The 19,132-nt window shown below is 42.2% G+C and overlaps 1 protein-coding gene across 16 annotated transcripts in view; it reads left to right on the top strand.

Annotated features, from left to right (window-relative positions):
* Nucleotides 1-19,132, top strand: part of SGIP1 (SH3GL interacting endocytic adaptor 1) — a 169,861-nt gene that overhangs the window by 98,837 nt on the left and 51,892 nt on the right. For 9 of the 16 annotated variants that reach the window (XM_075131765.1, XM_075131763.1, XM_075131764.1 and 6 more), the window contains 6 exons: nucleotides 717-741; nucleotides 2,117-2,168; nucleotides 8,595-8,680; nucleotides 9,605-9,697; nucleotides 11,144-11,218; nucleotides 13,472-13,927. In XM_075131765.1, the coding sequence (XP_074987866.1) occupies nucleotides 717-741; nucleotides 2,117-2,168; nucleotides 8,595-8,680; nucleotides 9,605-9,697; nucleotides 11,144-11,218; nucleotides 13,472-13,927 (787 nt within the window). The remainder of the gene's footprint in view (nucleotides 1-716; nucleotides 742-2,116; nucleotides 2,169-8,594; nucleotides 8,681-9,604; nucleotides 9,698-11,143; nucleotides 11,219-13,471; nucleotides 13,928-19,132) is intronic. The other 7 variants (XM_075131770.1, XM_075131778.1, XM_075131776.1 and 4 more) reach the window with 1 other exon arrangement.

The raw sequence follows: 19,132 nt of genomic DNA, 5'->3' as shown, positions 1-19,132 counted from the left end.
GTCTCATGTTGTTGACAAATAACCACCCGTCACCTCTGATGTCCCCGTCCCCCTCCACCGGAGATGTGTATTACAAATACATACTGCATCTTCTTTTCCCCTTCTCTTTTTTAGAGGTTGGTCTGTTGTATATCTGATTTTTTTTCTCCTGTTTTAACAATTTCTACTTCTAATAGTCTTCTGGATTCTTACTAGTTCACAAGCAGCCTGAAGTGTTCCCTAGGTCTTTCACTAGCTTGCCAGTGTGTTTAATGTAGGGGTGTGTGTGTGTGTGTGTATGCATGCGTGTGTGTATATATATACACACACGGTTTAAAATACTGAAAGTAGGTCACTTGATTTAGACCAATTTATAGACCATCAAAGTTCAGGATTGTTTTAAAGGATTCATCGCAATTAAAAATGACTAATCAATTTACAATCAAGTCAGCTGTAAACACAACATTCCCAGGTAATGGGTTTATCTGGCTCGCAATCCTTTTCATTATTTATCTCTGTCCTCCTCAAATCAGGAGCAAAACTGATTCCATAACATGTACATGTGTGTCATAAAGGTAATTACCAGTATGGATGGTGGATTGGAGTCAAATTTCATTTATTCCTTAGTATTGATGCTTGTCTTCTCAATCAAATTGAGATGTCAGCTTTTGTTACCTGTTTTACATATAAATTATGCTCACCTGGTCCTAAACCTTAGTGTTTGTTTCTAATTCCAGGGCGCAATTAAAAGGAATTTATCCAGTAAGTATATATTTTTTTAGCTTGCAGGAACAGATAGTGTCTCAAGATTGATTCTCTCATGAACTTTAAAGAAGGCAAATTTACTTCAAAACGTGCTTCTCTATGTAGTTTTCAAAGTACACTTAAACTTTCATTTCCCAAAGAGTAACTCTTAAAGGAGAACTCTAGGTACTGTATTAATGGCTGAGTCCTTGAAATGGATTTGGGATGCAGTGCATGTGCCATTGAACTGCGGTATGTAGTGTTCCACCCTTCAAGAATGTGTTGCTTATAAAATTAACTTAGTCCAGAGGTGGCCAAACTATGGCCTGCGGGCCACATCCGGCCCGTGGGACTGTCCTGTCTGGCTCCTGAGCTCCCGGCCAGGGAGGCTAGCTCCCGGCCCCTCCTCTGCTGTTCCCCCTCCTCTGCAGCTACGCTGCCGTGCGGGCAGCACTCTGGGCGGCGGGGCTGCACGCTTATGCTGGGCTGGGCGGTGGGGCTGCCAGACATGCCGCTCTGAGTGGCATGGTAAGGGGGCTGGGGCCGGGGCCAGGGGGTTGATGGGGCAGGGGGTCCCGGGGGATAGTCAGGGGACAGGGAGCAGGGGGTGGTTGGATAGGGCAGAGGTTCTGGGTGGGGAGGGGATGGGGAACAGCGGTGGCAGTTAGGGGCGGGGGTCCTGGGAGGGGGTCAAGGAGCGGGGGGGGGTTGGATGGGTGGGAGGTTCTGAGGGGGGCAGTCAGGGGGTGGGAAGTGGGTCGGATAGGGGCGGAGGCCAGGCTTTTTGGGGAGGCACAGTCTTCCCTACCCGGCCCTCCATACAGTTTCACACTCCAATGTGGTCCTCTGGCCAAAAAGTTTGCCCACCTCTGACTTAGTCTATTAATGTGATATGATGCCTCTAAAGTCAAAAGGCGAATGGAGCATTCTAAGTTGGGGGTACACAACCCTGTTCAACAGACTATGTTTCTTAAACTGTCAAATAGTCCCAACCACACAATTTTTAATAAGGAGGAATGAAGAAGGCAAAGCTAGTGCTTATGCCTTTGCACTCTCAAGTCAGAAAAATTAGGTAGCAGACAACTAGATTCTGCTTTCTCTGCAGACAGCTATACAATGGGCTTGGTATTGGCAACTTGCTGAATACATATATTTGTATATTAAGAGATTAATATATTTGTTGAGGAGCTGAATTACACTTCTTCACCTTATTATGGGTTGAGATCACACAGCCTCTTACTTCTGTGTCAGTGACCAAGTTTAATTTTTAGTATGAAGTGCATGCTAGTTTCATGTAGTTGATGTGACCCACATCTTTGAGTAGTTCATGTGAAAAATTGAGATACAGAACTCAAGTGAAAACTGATCTAAACAGAACTATCATATGTAACAGGTGAAGAGATAGCAAGACCTAGGCGTTCAACACCAACTCCAGAACTTGTAAGGTCAGTATGAAAGAAATTGTAAATTAATCTAGATATTGCACAAATATTAGTCTGGGATCCTTGTACCAAAGGTAGAGATGAGCAGTTAACTTATTACCTAACCCACAACTACTTTGAGAGTGGATAGCCTGTTAGTTTTGTACATGAAAATCTGTAAAACTATCTAGATTTGATACCATTCTTGGTAGCAACTTCAGGAAAAAAGCATTTCTTAAAAACACCATCTCCAGCACTTCCTCTTACTTCCTGGAACCAATCATAATTTTAAGAATGATGTAAAAAAGTGGAAGTGCCCTCCATGATGTAAAGTAAATTTTATCAATATATTCTCCTGCCTGCTGGGTCAAGATGACTCAGGGTATGTCTACACTACAAAATTAGGTCGAATTTGTAGAAGTCGGTTTTTTAGAAATCGTTTTTATATATTTGAGTGTGTGTGTCCCCACAGAAAATGCTCTAAGTGCATTAAGTGCATTAACTTGGCGGAGTGCTTTCACAGTACCGAGGCAAGCGTCGACTTCCGGAGTGTTGCACTGTGGGTAGCTATCCCACAATTCCCGCAGTCTCCGCTGCCCATTGGAATTCTGGGTTGAGATCCCAATGCCTGATGGGGCTAAAACATTGTTGCTGGGTACATATCGCCAGGCCCCCGTTCCCTCCCTCCCTCCATGAAAGCAGCAGCAGACAATCGTTTCGCGCCTTTTTTCTTGAGTTACCTGTGCAGATGCCATACCACGGCAAGCATGGAGCCCGCTCAGGTAACTGTCACCGTATGTCTCCTGGGTGCTGGCAGACGTGGTACTGCATTGCTACACAGCAGCAGCAACCCCTTGCCTTGTGGCAGCAGACGGTGCAGTAGGACTGGTAGCCGTCATCGTCATGTCCGAGGTGCTCCTGGCCACGTCGGCCAGGAGCGCCTGGGCAGACATGGGTACAGGGACTACATTGGAAGTGACTTGACCAGGTCATTCTCTTTAGTCCTGCAGTCAGTCCTATTGAACCATCTTATGGTGAGCAGGCAGGCGATACGGATTGCTAGCAGTCTTACTGTGCCATCTTCTGCCAGGCAGGCAAGAGATGAGATGGCTAGCAGTCCTACTGCATCATCTTCTGCCGAGCAGCCATGAGATGTGGATGGCTTGCAGTCCTTCTGCACCGTCTGCTGCCAGCCAAAGATGTAAAAGATAGATGGAGTGGATCAAAACAAGAAATAAACCAGATTTTTTTGTACTCATTTGCTTTCCCCCCTCCCCCGTCTAGGGGACTCATTCCTCTAGGTCATCCTGCAGTCACTCACAGAGAAGGTGCAGCGAGGTAAATCTAGCCATGTATCAATCAGAGGTCAGACAACCTGCTTGTTCCAATAAGAACAATTACTTAGGTGCACCATTTCTTATTGGAACCCTCCGTGAAGTCCTGCCTGAAATACTCATTGATGTAAAGACACCCCCTTTGTTGATTTTAATTCCCTGTAAGCCAACCCTGTAAACCATGTCGTCAGTCGCCCCTCCCTCCGTCAGAGCAATGGCAGACAATCGTTCTGCATCTTTTTTCTGTGCGGATGCCATACCAAGGCAAGCATGGAGGCCGCTCAGCTCACTTTGGCAATTAGGAGCACATTAAACACCACACGCATTATCCAGCAGTATATGCAGCACCAGAACCTGGCAGAACGATACCGGGCGAGGAGGCGACGTCAGCGCAGTCACGTGAGTGATCAGGACATGGACACAGATTTCTCTGAAAGCATGGGCCCAGCCAATGCATGCATCATGGTGCTAATCGGGCAGGTTCATGCTGTGGAACGCTGATTCTGGGCTCGGGAAACAAGCACAGACTGGTGGGACCGCATAGTGTTGCAAGTCTGGGACGATTCCCAGTGGCTGCGAAACTTTCGCATGCATAAGGGCACTTTCATGGAACTTTGTGACTTGCTTTCCCCTAACCTGAAGCGCATGAATACCAAGATGAGAGCAGCCCTCACAGTTGAGAAGCGAGTGGCGATAGACCTGTGGAAGCTTGCAATGCCAGACAGCTACCGGTCAGTTGGGAATCAATTTGGAGTGAGCAAATCTACTGTGGGGGCTGCTGTGATGCAAGTAGCCCACGCAATCAAAGATCTGCTGATATCAAGGGTAGTGACCCTGGGAAATGTGCAGGTCATAGTGGATGGCTTTGCTGCAGTGGGATTGCCTAACTGTGGTGGGGCCATAGACGGAACCCATTTCCCTATCTTGGCACCAGAGCACCAAGCCAGCGAGTACATAAACCGCAAGGGGTACTTTTCAATAGTGCTGCAACCTCTGGTGGATCACAAGGGACGTTTCACCAATATCAACGTGGGATGGCCGGGAAAGGTACATGACGCTCGCATCTTCAGGAACTCTGGTCTGTTTCAAAAGCTGCGGGAAGGGCTTTACTTCCCAGTCCAGAAAATAACTGTTGGGGATGTTGAAATGCCTATAGTTATCCTTGGGGACCCAGCCTACCCCTTAATGCCCTGGCTCATGAAGCCGTACACAGGCAGCCTGGACAGTAGTCACGAGCTATTCAACTACAGGCTGAACAAGAGCAGAATGGTGGTAGAATGTGCATTTGGACGTTTAAAGGCGCGCTGGCGCGGTTTACTGACTCGCTTAGACCTCAGCAAAACCAATATTCCCACTGTTATTACTGCTTGCTGTGCGCTCCACAATATCTGTGAGAGTAAGGGGGAGACGTTTATGGCGGGGTGGGAGGTTGAGGCAAATCGCCTGGCTGCTGGTTACGCGCAGCCAGACACCAGAGCGGTTAGAAGAGCACAGGAGGGCATGGTGCGCATCAGAGAAGCTTTGAAAACCAGTTTCATGACTGGCCAGGCTACGGTGTGAAAGTTCTGTTTGTTTCTCCTTGATGAAACCCCCTGCCCCTTGGTTCACTCTACTTCCCTGTAAGCTAACCACCCTCCCCTCCTCCCTTCAATCACCGCTTGCAGAGGCAATAAAGTCATTGTTGCTTCACATTCATGCATTCTTTATTCATTCATCACACAAATAGGGGGATGACTACCAAGGTAGCCCAGGAGGGGTGGTGGAGGAGGGAAGGACAAGGCCACAAGGACTTTAAAAGTTTAAAACTTTAATACTTATTGAATGCCAGCCTTCTGTTGCTTGGGCAATCCTCTGTGGTGGAGTGGCTGGTTGGCCGGAGGCCCCCCCACCACGTTATGGGCGTCTGGGTCAGGAGGCTATGGAACTTGGGGAGGAGGGCGTTTGGTTACACAGGGTCTGTAGTGGCAGTCTGTGCTCCAGCTGCCTTTGCTGCAGCTCAACCATACACTGGAGCATACTGGTTTGATCCTCCAGCAGCCTCAGCATTGAATCCTGCCTCCTCTCATCACGCTGCCGCCACATTTGTGCTTCAGCCCCGTCTTCAGCCCGCCACTTACTCTCTTCAGCCCGCCACCTCTCCTCCCGGTCATTTTGTGCTTTCCTGCACTCTGACATTATTTGCCTCCACGTATTCATCTGTGCTCTGTCAGTGTGGGAGGACAGCATGAGCTCAGAGAACATTTCATCACGAGTGAGGTTTTTTTTCTTTCTAATCTTCACTAGCCTCTGGGAAGGAGAAGATCCTGTGATCATTGAAACACATGCAGCTGGTGGAGAAAAAAAAAAGGGACAGCGGTATTTAAAAAGACATTTTATAAAACAGTGGCTACACTCTTTCAGGGTAAACCTTGCTGTTAACATTACATACATAGCACATGTGCTTTTGTTACAAGGTCACATTTTGCCTCCCCCCACCGCATGGCTACCCCCTCAACCCTCCCCCCTCCCCGTGGCTAACAGTGGGGAACATTTCTGTTCAGCCACAGGCAAACAGCCCAGCAGGAACGGGCACCTCTGAAGAAAAGCACCCTATTTCAACCAGGTGACCATGAATGATATCTCACTCTCCTGAGGATAACACAGAGAGATAAAGAACGGCTGTTGTTTGAACGCCAGCAAACATACACTGCAATGCTTTGTTGTACAATGATTCCCGAGTACGTGTTACTGGCCTGGAGTGGTAAAGTGTCCTACCATGGAGGACACAATAAGGCTGCCCTCCCCAGAAACCTTTTGCAAAGGCTTTGGGAGTACATCCAGGAGAGCCGCGAATGCCAGGGCAAATTAATCCTTTCACATACTTGCTTTTAAACCATGTATAGTATTTTAAAAGGTACGCTCACCGGAGGTCCCTTCTCCGCCTGCCGGGTCCAGGAGGCAGCCTTGGGTGGGTTCGGGGGGTACTGGCTCCAGGTCCAGGGTGAGAAACAGTTCCTGGCTGTCGGGAAAACCGGTTTCTCCGCTTGCTTGCTGTGAGCTATCTACAACCTCATCATCATCATCATCTTCTTCGTCCCCAAAACCTGCTTCCGTGTTGCCTCCATCTCCATTGAAGGAGTCAAACAACATGGCTGGGGTAGTGGTGGCTGAACCCCCTAAAATGGCATGCAGCTCATCATAGAAGCGGCATGTTTTGGGCTCTGACCCGGAGCGGCCGTTCGCCTCTCTGGTTTTCTGGTAGGCTTGCCTCAGCTCCTTCAGTTTCACGCGGCACTGCTTCGGGTCCCTGTTATGGCCTCTGTCCTTCATGCCCTGGGAGATTTTGACAAAGGTTTTGGCATTTCGAAAACTGGAAAGGAGTTCTGATAGCACAGATTCCTCTTCCCATACAGCAATCAGATCCCGTACCCCCCGTTCAGTCCGTGCTGGAGCTCTTTTGCGATTCTGGGACTTCATCGTGGTCACCTCTGCTGATGAGCTCTGCATGGTCACCTGCAGCTTGCCACGCTGGCCAAACAGAAAATGAGGTTCAAAAGTTCGCGGTTCTTTTCCTGTCTACCTGGCCAGTGCATCTGAGTTGAGAGTGCTGTCCAGAGCGGTAACAATGGAGCACTCTGGGATAGCTCCCGGAGGCCAATACCGTCAAATTGTGTCCACAGTACCCCAAATTCGACCCGGCAAGGCCGATTTAAGCGCTAATCCACTTGTCAGGGGTGGAGTAAGGAAATCAATTTTAAGAGCCCTTTAAGTCGAAAAAAAGGGCTTCATCGTGTGGACGGGTGCAGGTTTACATCGATTTAACGCTGCTAAATTCAACCTAAAGTCCTAGTGTAGACCAGGGCTCAGTGCCTGCCTGAAGAGTTCACTGTGTGCTTTAAGACTGATAAGAAAGCTTTATTTATCTCTACTTAGCTCCTGACCTGTGACAACTTAGCTGTCTGGTTATCACTAGCACAGCCACCTTCCATTTCACAGGTGGCTTTGCTGTATTTCACTGATGGGTGTCTAGTGTGTAATCAGACTTTTGCCTGTCTTGTTTGTAATCCATTTACCAAGCTATATTATTTGGGACCTTTGGTTGAAAGGTCAATCAAATCTTATGTAAATGTCAGTAATGGTATTTATTCATGATGCTTCCTCTCATGCTCACTATAACAACTTTGTAAGGCTATCAGATGCCATGGTGATAGGCACTATATCAAAATCTTAATAGACAGAGAAGCATACCACAGCAAATGCAGGAATAAAGACCTGTTGAGGCCATTTATATTAGTTTTCTTTATTCATGTTGGGATGATGCCATGATATTATAAAACAATCAGGTCTCTTCTCATCTTTGGAATAAAGCTATGGAATGAAACAGAAAAAAAGATAGCCAAGCCAAACATTTAATGTTAAACATCCCCCTCAGGGTTATGTTCTGCCACTGATGTGCAAGTAATTCATATCCAGAGTAATACTTGTTTGTATTAACAGGAGTTATCTATGTGATCTGTCTATATTAGTGCCTAGCTCCTTGTGTAGTATCTAAGCAATCTAATGGGTCCATGGCACTAGCAAAGATCCTTGTCACCTGAACTAAAGAAGAATCTTCACATTGGCTGTGTCTGCAGTGCAACTATGGGAGGGAGGGGTGTGAATCGCAGGACACATTGAAATGCTGCAATGCTCTGTAACTGCCCTGTGTGGACACTGCAGGCATGAACTAAAAGGTACCTAGTTTGTATTAGCATAGTCCTCTTCAAACTGAACAACTTTAACGTGAACCAGGTACTTTTTAGTTTGTGCCAGCAGCATTCACCTGGGTCAGTTACAGCACTTTGATGTATGCTGCACCTCAAACCCCTGTAGTCCAACAGGGCAGTACAGACAAGTTCTCGGTAAACCTAAGGGTTTTCTTCTTCCCTGTGGGTCAGCCACTAGCAGGCTGTTTAGTCAGACACTTGATCAATGCTGGCAGTATCTCCAGTAGAGAATGTGGTATGCATACATGCTATAAAACTTTAATACCACAGGTAGCACTGAGAGGCTAACACTTCAGAACCTCTTTATCTTTTAAGCCCATTTACAGTTTGTTCCTTACATTTCTTATGCTAATATTTGTATTATCCTGCAGCAAAAAAGCCCCAGATGATCCTTCAGCCCTTGCCCCACTGTTTGGCCCACCACTGGAGTCAGCATTTGAGGAACAAAAGTTGGAAGGTATAAAAATCGACAGGGGGTGGGTTGCTTGCTTGTTTGTTTACTAGCCTGGCCATTTTTAAAAAATGGGAACGTTAGTTTGAAATAAGCCTTCTTAAAAAATAAGTTCTGTAATAAGGTCAAATGTGCAACAAGTCTACTTGATCACTCTCCCTGCCATTGAGACATTGCACCCTAGCTAACTCCTTCCTGTACAATATATAGAAACTGGCACAGTCTGCAGATTATAAATTGATGATAAACATTTAACTAGCAGTTCCAGAGCATGCAAAATAATTACCCTCTCACGAAATAAAATTTAATCAATAATCAGTTTTGTAAGTAACTTACACTTCTGATACAAACCAAACCATAGTCACAGGGGATATCATATGCTCCTGGTGTAGGTCCTTCAATCCAATATAAACAGAACCACAGCGGGGATATAATTTTCTGGAGTCTCTCTCTGTTGAATAAAGAAAAGGAGTACTTGTGGCACCTTAGAGACTAACAAATTTATTTGAGCATAAGCTTTCATGAGCTACAGCTCACTGATGAAGTGAGCTGTAGCTCATGAAAGCTATGCTCAAATAAATTTGTTAGTCTCTAAGGTGCCACAAGTACTCCTTTTCTTTTTGTGAATACAGACTAACATGGTTGCTACTCTGAAACCTCTCTGAATATGTAACATCCTGGCATTTTCTCTGTGAATGTGATTTTCTATGTTGGGCAGATAGACCAGGCTTTTGAAACCCTTTTAAAAGGAACATCAGCTCCGGCCAGACAATGAGTCAGGGAGAAACATGTGCCAATCCAAGTACTGATGGAATGTTTGTATCTTCTGTCTGGTAGAAATTGGTACTGATAATTAATTAGTGGATTCTATAATTGAAATTAAATATTTTGTATTGCTTTGGTGTATGTGATTTATGTTTGTGTTCTTAGCTCCTTTAGATCAGACAGAGATATGGGGCTCTGTCCAGCCAGTGAATTCCAGTTTAGACTCTCCAAAACTACCAAGACCTTTTCCAACTGGAAGTAAGTTAAGTGTGGATTATCAGTCTGAAAAATTTATCTGGGCTATGGTATACTATGAGATTCTCTAACACTGTAATCATGTGGCAAGTTAGTTTATTTTTACTGGACTGACTTTAACTGCAATATACTAGAATGGAAAAAGGAGACATTCGTTTAATAATGTATTGGATGGATGGCTTTCAGAACAAAGGAGACAATGCACTTCATCCCTGGGGAGAGACATTACATGCAGAGGATTATCTGAATTGGCAAGGCTAAATTAGACTCTGTTTATCTGAAGGAAGAGAGAGATCTAGGAACAAATACAGCATATGATAAATACTATAGCGTCTGCTTATCTCAAAGAAAGATCCCGCTATCCTAAATTGGATTCACAGTTATATCTCCAGAGGAAATCATAGAAATGTAGGACTGGAAGAGCCCTTGAGGTCATCTATTTCAGCCTGCTACACTGAGGGAGGACCAAATATACCTAGATATCCATGACAAATGTTTGTCTAACCTGTTCTTGAAAACCTCCGGTGATGGGGATACCACAACCTCCTCCCCTGGAAACCTGTTCCAGTATTTACCTGTCCTCAATAGTTTGAAAGATTCTTCCTAATATCTAACCTAAATCTCCCTTGCTTCAGATTAAACCCATTACTTCTTGTCCTACCTTCAGTGGACATGGAGAACAATTGATTGTCCTCTTCATGTATTCAAAGATTGTTATCAGGGCCACCCTCAGTTGTCTTTTCTCAAGACTAAACATGCCCGGTGGTTGTTTTTTTTTAACTTGTCCTCATAGGTCATATTTTCTAAACCTTTTATCATTTTTGTTGCTCTCCTCTGAGCGCTCTTATTTTTTTCCACATCTTTCTTAAAGTGTGGTGCCCAGAACTGGACATTGTACTCCAGCTGACATCTCATTGGTGCTGAGTAGAGCAGGACAATTGCCTCTTGTCTTATATATGACACTCCTGTTAATACACCCCAGAATGATATTATCCTTTTAGTAACTGCATCACACTGTTGTATCATAATCCATTTGTAATCCACTGTAACTCCCAGATCCCTTTCAGCAGTACTACTGCCTAGCCAGTTATTCCCCATTTTGTAGTTGTGCGTTTGATTTTTTTCTTCCTAAGTGTAGTACTTTGCACTTGCCTTTATTGAAGTTCACCTTGATACAGATAGTGGTGATGCACACTAATTGCCCTATAGTCATCATTTAATTATGCAAGGATTTTAAAATAGTCTACCATGATAAAAAGTCATAGTCATTATCTCTGTACTGAATTTTGGGACACATGTGCAATTAATCTTTATCAACTCTGCACCTTCAATGGCATTAAAAAGAAGACACCCTGAACAGGAGGAACCTACAAAGAATCAAACACACCATGTTTTATGAGCTTAATGCATCTCTTGAATTTATATTCTTTCCTCTGACCTGTTTTTCAGCACCTCCACCACTTCCACCAAAAAACATTCCAGCTACACCACCTAGGACTGGTTCTCCCTTAACAGTTGGTATAGGTAAGAATGAGGCATTACGTTTATTAGCTCATGAAATAATACTGCATAAGATATATACCGTGCATAACTGAGCATGGTCCTGTAACCACTGACTCCAGAAGCCCCCCCACCGACTTCAGTGCAATTTATGCATGTGTAAATGCTTACAGAATCAGGTCCATTCTGAGGAAATCTGCATAACAACCACGTATTTGAACGTACTTGTATATGTTTAACTCACGTGCATTTTATGTCTCCTTTTTATTTCCGATGTTTTGGCATCTATTGTGTTCAAAATTATACCACCTAAGTCCTCCATACAGAGCCCGTGATTTTTTTTGAATGATTGTCATCTTTACTATCTATTGGTTTATTTCCTCTCGCCCTTTTTAGTACTGAGCCATTTTAGTAAAGAAATGTGACACTAGTTCCAAAGTTATACCTGAAACTGTTATAGTAGCTCTTTAAATTGGCTTTTAACTTTCATTTTGAATGTTTTTTAAGGTTCAATTCTTATGAAATAAGGGTGCAAAACTAATGTTTCTTTTTCTAAGAGCAATTCAGGGTCTGATCCAGTCATTCTTGCACCCCAAACTCCTGTTGCTTTTCAAGGGGAGGCTTGGGTGCGAAGTTGGGATTTAATTTGGAATTAGAAAATCTCAGTGTTGTTCATGCAGAGGTATGCCAGAGAGCTATGTTAACTATAATACTTGTAAAGATCTATGCTGAAAGAAAGCTAGGCTATGTGGAATGCAACAGGAGTAAATGAGGTACTTACAGCATATGTTGCTCGCAGGCACAAATTTATCAACTAAAATCAGAACTGTATGTTTAAATAAAGAAATGCAATCATTGTTCTTTGATGCAGATGCATTGCATGAAAAACAATAGTTACATTACGCAACATGAACATACAATGCAAACGTGGTATATTATTGAGCCATTTAGTCATATAGAATCTCTATGCAATGAACTTAGTGCTCTATTCATCAATATCTTTATTCATACTCGCATATCTTCATTTTTCCATTTTATATCTGTGCAGTCTGATGGCAGTTGTCTACCTGCATAAAATAGCATTCATCAACAAGAGCAAATGAAGTACGCAGCCATGTGTGACAATATATAGGCTGGCTTTTGGCTTGCAGCATATTTCAGTATGTATATCAAGTGTGGTAAAACAGAAAGGTCTCTTTTTAAAATTGAACATTTTACTCCCTAAAATACAGCATGAGTTCTCTACGACAACAGAGTCGGAAGATGGTTTTCTAAAATCTAAGAATATGCAATAGATGTACACAGGAGTGTATGTAGTCATAATAGTAGTGGTGTAGTGGGTATAGCTGGGGACTCCTGGGTTCGACCATCTGTTGCCACTGACTGTGTGACTTTGGACAGATCACTGTGTTAATCAGTGTACCTCTTCATTAAATAGGTATTACACAACCTCCCTGTGATGTGGTTAGGCTTGCTTAACTTTGAGATCTTCCATAAAAGATGCTGTACTGTGTAAGTGTCCAGTCTGATCATCAGTATTCCACAGTAAGGAGAGATAAAAATCTGAGTACTAGAGGAATATGTGGGGTTTGTTTCCACTGGCTGCAATACAACTGGGTTGATGAATTCTATTTCCATATTGGTTACAAGGCTACATTTGCTCAAAAATTAACAACAAATGGTGCGTGATGATTCAGTTCATGAGTAAAGCCTTTAAAAAACCTTGTATCCACATTAGGTTACAGCTGAAACACATACACGCTATATGCTACAATATACTGCATGTACATTGCCAGTATATTTTATAAGTGTTCCAAAATAGTATATGTGCATGTATAAATATGCAGATTATCTCAGGTAAATCTCCGGTTCCTGTGCTTTGTGTGTATTTTTAATATTTAGTAATAATTCACAATCTTAAGTTATTTAGACCATACATAATGAACATCACTAGCCAATTATATATTTCAGTAGGATGCAGATATGATGTAAAGTAATATACAAGAAAGGTATACATATGGTATATAGTGCATGCTTTTTTCATATAATGTATATATTTTAATCCCATATATGTTTTTGTACATTGTGCATAACCGTATTACGTAGATATTTTCATGCACATGAACTATGTCCCCAAAAGCTGGTAAGAAAACCTGCTTTTTAAGTATCTCTGCTGGAATGTAGCTGACTTTGCAAGCCCCATATAAATGTAGAGTATAGTGCAACTTCAGCTATACCATCAATATTAAAGTTTAAAATAAACTACTTTGACCACAGGAAGTGACCAGACAGCAACAGAGGTCAAAAGTGACAAACTACCATCAATCAATGACTTGGACAGCATTTTTGGCCCAGTATTGTCCCCCAAGTCTGTTGCTGTTAACGCAGAAGATAAGTGGGTCAATTTTTCCGATCAGTCCCCGGAAAACATAACAGCAGAGTTGACTTCAAGGGAAAAAGTGGTGTCCCCACCTGTGGCATCAGAAATCCCAGCTGAATCTCCAGCTGTTGAAACCTCCCGCAATGTTCCATCACCTCTCAATTTAGAAGAGGTTCAGAAGAAAATTTCTGAGCAAACCCACGTTAAAGATGATAACTTAGAATCAACAGCATCTCCCAAAGATTTTGGGTTGGGACAGAGAGCTACACCACCTCCCCCTCCACCACCTACCTACAGAACAGTGGTGTCATCACCTGGACCCAGCCCCATCAGTGGCACAGGAAGCACCAGTGGTATGTCTTATAGCTTGAGTGTGCTTCAGTGTGCCCATGAATGCCTTTTTGCTGCAGTGTGAACACAACCTTTTAGCTGCTCTTAGTTGGCTTTTAAGCATCAGTCATTCCCTTTTGTTTGATTGTACTGTGCCCCCAGTGGCGTATTCTTTTCATCTAATGCTCTTGTGGTCCAAGTCGAGCTTGTACCCTAGATATCATGTTTCCTTTTACCCTGTCATTGTTGAGTGTCTGACATTAGAGGGGGAGTTGTGACTCCGCAAATCAGACTCCAAGGTGTAAATCTCGACAGCTTTTCACCAAAGATCATGGTTATTGCCTTAAATAAGTGCACATGCTCAACAGTTTGAACTTCTCTCCCAGATATCCACCTGTGATACATGTGTATTTGCAGGGCCCCAAGCTGCTGGCAGCCCCAGAATTTGGCACAGTTGCCCGCCTGCCATAATATCCTCCAGTAATTGCAAAATGAACAAAAATAGTGGAAAAACAGACAAATCTTCGCCGACTTTTCAGAAAACAAAACTGTCACTTTTAAGTAAAGCAGGAAATTCTTTGAATTCACTGTCTGTTCACATGACCGCACATGTGCAACCAAGTCACCTTAAAGGCTAACAAAGCCAAATAAACAGAAGCCCTGCAGATATAAGTTGTGATGCAACAAATTCAGTATATCTCTACTTCACCATTCTGAGAATGTCCTTGAGAATCCTAGATAGTGCGAGGCTGAACTAGGCTTTGATAAATAGCTTTTTAAAGTAAACACTGTAGAGTAAAACATGGATTTGTTTGAAGTTTGCTGGTTGATTGACTTCACCAGTTTAATTCTAAATTGGTATATGTCCTTTAGGTCAAATGACCTCATTGGAGGTTGGTTTTCCCAGTGTCTTTCATGTCGTTCTGAAGAGTGGTACAACTTGATCACCTTATTTTTAATGACTAAAGGCTTGTCTACATGGGGAAATTTACTGGCAGAACTATACTGGTATAATTATACTGCTGTAATTATACCAGTACCTGTCTCCACATGGACATAGCACTATCAGCTAACCCAGCAAAAGGCACTCTTTTCTTGGAATAAGAATGTCCACCTGGGAAGTTAAAGCAGTATAACTATATAGGTATAATTATACTAGTGTAGTTCTGCTGATCAACTTCCCCATGTAGACGAGCCCTAAGCAAGATAGAAGTTACTGGTATTTGGAGAAAAAGAATCCCATGTTTTAAAGTGAGCACTGATGCTAGTGTTGAACGTGTTATTTTGAAATTCTTTGTTTGCATTCGTGCATTTCCCAATTAAAACAGATATTTTCTGATTACTTTAACTAGGCCATGGTTTTCATTTTATGTATAAGCATTTCTGTGGTGCTCAGCATTGTAGTGTCTGAGGAAATGAAAAACTGGAGAATGCTCCCAAGTTAGATTTTTCATCCTTTTCGCATTCTCATCTTCATGTGGCAGAATGTAGCTCTCAGTGAAATCCCCCAGCTGGGGAAGGGTGGGGGTTTTTTTGTTTTTTTTTAACTAATCCTGACTTCTGCCTTAGAGGTGAGCATTTCAGTGGTGGGTAAAGAGATTTTTCTGTGTTGGGTTTGTAAAGTGCTCTGTATTGTAAGGTACTGATCACACTTGATGTCTGTTGGAGTTGAGGGTGCTCCGCACTTTGTAAGAGAGGGACCCTAGATATTGATGATATTTTTGTTTAGCACCAGCTGTTTCCTGAGTTCTGTACAATGCACAAAAATATAGATGCTCCCTGCTCTGAAGTGTTTGCACTCTAAAAGCAGGCACACAGAAGATGGAGCAAATTAGAAAATTCCTAGGTGGGGCTATCTCCTGTAATAATTATAAGCCCCTTATAAACACTGGAGAAGAATTGGATTTTTAGGATGGATTTCCCTGAGGAGAGGGGGTGGCTTGGGGGACTGGGATAAAGAGGATGTTCCACACATTGGGAGTGGGGGGTGGGGGAGGGCGCAGCATGGAACATACTATGCAGATAGAAGTGAGAGAAACTTAAAACCATTGTCATTTAACAGTACCCAGTGATGACCATACTACTATGGGGTAAGGTGGAATTCTGAACATGCTGTATATATGGTCATTAAACAAGGTCTTCCTTCATTTTGCTGGGTTTTTGAAGATACATCCTCTTTTCCCTGATAGCTGTGTGTTGGCTTTTGTGTGTGTGTTTAACTGACCACTGATCTTGTAGCATGTGATCAGTCAGCATATGTCTGATCTCCTTGATAATGCTGCTGTGGGAAGCCACCCTACAAGAATGTGGGATGCAGAATGCCTTGCATGACTTTTAAAGGGCCAGCAGTTGGGAAGATTACCATTGGTGGAGGGCAAGTTTGGGTTTGTATAAGTCCCTTCCCTACTCATTTCAGCCACATCCTTGTGTTCTCCTGACCTGTGCTAAAATAAATCTCTCTCCAAACTCAGAACAGGCCTTTCTGCCACTCCATTCCAAATCCTTTGGTGATATTCTTTTCAGTTACCTGGTCTGCTAGGCTCCCAGTTAGCTGGGCATTCAGGTTCCACTTGCTTTGGGATGCTCTCAGATCAGAGCTGTCCCCGAATGTGTTGTCTTTCTATTCCTGGGAAGTCCTGGAAGCTGTGGGATTTGAATACAGCAGCAGGGACTGCTGGTTCTGCTCAAACACAAAAATGGAGGCCTGTTGGGGGGTCATAATAGAAAAAGATGGAGAGGTCCTGGCCTCAGCCATCTAAACCTTAAAAAAAAAAATCGGGATGGGGGGGAGGTTGGGGACAGGGATTTGGCTTCTGATCCTTATTTGAGACGCATGATTGGGTTGGTTCTTTTTGTTCCAAACTAGTTGGCTAGTCTCTAATTTTTAACCCTTTCAGTAGTTCATTAAGGAAACACACGTACATGCTTACCCATGTCTGTTATGCATATCTATTTTTTAGTTTCTCCTTCTGCTTTACTTTTAAGTAGAGTGGTGTTAGTTGGATATGTTCCAGAGCTATAAAATGATTTGATGGCAGAACATTTTTTTAAGGTAAAGAATTCTGTAGTTCTGCAGCTATAATTGGATTTTGCAAATGTGGGATTACATTCAGTTACGTGTTGATTAGTGGAATTCTGCTGCATATACTTGGTGCAGAAAGTGGTATAGAAGTGCGGTGGAATTCAAGGGATCCTGAATGTTTCAGGAACAAATATCGTCCATTTTAAAATTCTTACATCTAGAACATCAACAGTTGTTGCTTCTCTAACTACTTAAAACATTAATATGGATAAATACAAGTTATAATCCTGTTCCGTTAGAATTTCTGCAGTCCTGTTAGATAATTTCCATTAAATAATTCCCTTCTTGTAGGGCAATAAGTTTTTGGTTTTTTTTTTAACGGGCTGAAGTGGAAAATTTTCAAACACAGGTGCCTCAAATTAGTCTCCTAAATCCAATTTTAGGCTCCTAAGTACAAGTGGCTTAATTTTCCAAAGTACTGAAATTGGTGTCCAAGATTTTAAAAAAGCAGAATCTAACTTTTGACCCAAGATTTTATGTAACATGGGGCAAATTTTTCATTTCATTTTCAAATGTCCATGTTTTTAAACCAAGCCAGTGTTAGATTCTTAAGGCAAATGATTCTGTTTTAAATGGAAAAATGAAAAACCAAGCACCCCATCCTAGTATATAGTTAGAAAATTAGATAGTACAATGCCAAACAGAATGTGCTTTCAAGTATTTTGTACAACTTGTTAACAACAGTCCTGAAAGAACCAATGTATGTATCCTTACTCTTAGGTCTTTTCTATTTAGAGGTATTGGTAAATCTTAGTTTAGGGGTTGAAGGAGTTTTAAAGATATTTTTTGCACAATACACTATAAAATGTGCTTTTGTAGAATATCGGTTATTGCTGAACTTATCCTGGTATGTTAAATTTTCTTTGTTACATCAAAATAGTATGTCAAGTGTTCTGTTAAGTACCCAATCCCATTCCTTTTCATTAAGTTGTAGCAAGTTGATCTTCACAGCAAGGTGACAGGGATCAATGACAAAATGAAACATTTGAGCTTCGCAGTTAGCTACTTAAAATTTGTCTTTTATGGTAACTATATTTTTTAAATAATTTTTTTAAATGGATTCTTTAAGGCTCCCCAGAGACCTTATAACATTCTGCCCTTTCCCCATTCTGGTCCTCACTCTTGTTTAATGATTGGATGCCATCTTACAATAATAGGCAATGAAATTAAAATTAAAAGAATTGTGCAAAGTTTGTCCCCATCATTGTAAACTACTTCTGCCAAGGACTCTTTGTTTTGTTTTTTTTTTGAAGCCATTCAGGTATTCATTCAGACTCTGTTATCTTAAATGTCATCTTTGTTAACCTCAGCCTCTGTATCAGCTGCATAACCAGGATTGGATAGAACCTCATTGTAATTTTGTAACAAAGATCATAAAGGAAAAAATCCAAAGTAAAACTTGAATATATCATGTATTCAGCATCAAGTATGGAGTCCAATCTTACAAACCATTACTGCTCACCACAGTGCCTACTGCAGTTATTTCTATCCCCTTCATACTACCGCACTTACAATGAGAGAAACTCAATCTCTCCAGCTATAAAACAGGATAAATTCTTCCCAGTCAGTTATGTCCTGGCCACCATACTAGCAAATAATGCTGGCTGAAAACATTTTTTTAAAGCTGTTTCCCCTCCCATTCACCCACCCTCTCAGTGGTTTGGACAGTGCTATTGTTTTAAATGTTCAGTGAATTCTAAGAAAATGTCTCTCTCTCCTGTCTTGCATTTACAGTCTTTCATGTAAATCCATGAAGATGTCTGAAATAACAAATGTCTTATACCAATGATAATGCTTGAGAAAAGCAGGCCTACTGCACAGTACATATAAAAATAGTTTCCTTACTACAGGAAATATATTAGTAAATGTCAATTACTGAAATTTCTTTTTCCCTTATCCAAAAAACAAGTGACTGTATCAACATTATGAATTTAAAACATTCAGAGGTAGAGAAGAGAGACTTGCATACAAATAACCAGAAGAGAAATCAGGGGCTAAGGGAAGAGATTGTGAAAGTTAAACTGAAAAAATATTGTAAAGCTATCGGTAGTCGCCTCTCATAGTAATTCGCTGCAATAAACAGAAGTACAAAGTAACCACTTGCTACCAAACTGTCAGCATGTAATTTACAGACATGATACTGGTG

Source organism: Caretta caretta, chromosome 8 (genome assembly GCF_965140235.1).
Source record: "Caretta caretta isolate rCarCar2 chromosome 8, rCarCar1.hap1, whole genome shotgun sequence".
Classification (NCBI taxonomy): Eukaryota; Metazoa; Chordata; order Testudines; family Cheloniidae; genus Caretta; species Caretta caretta.
The sequence above is the reverse complement of the archived record's forward strand: the minus strand, read 5'-3'. Positions and strand labels throughout refer to the sequence as shown.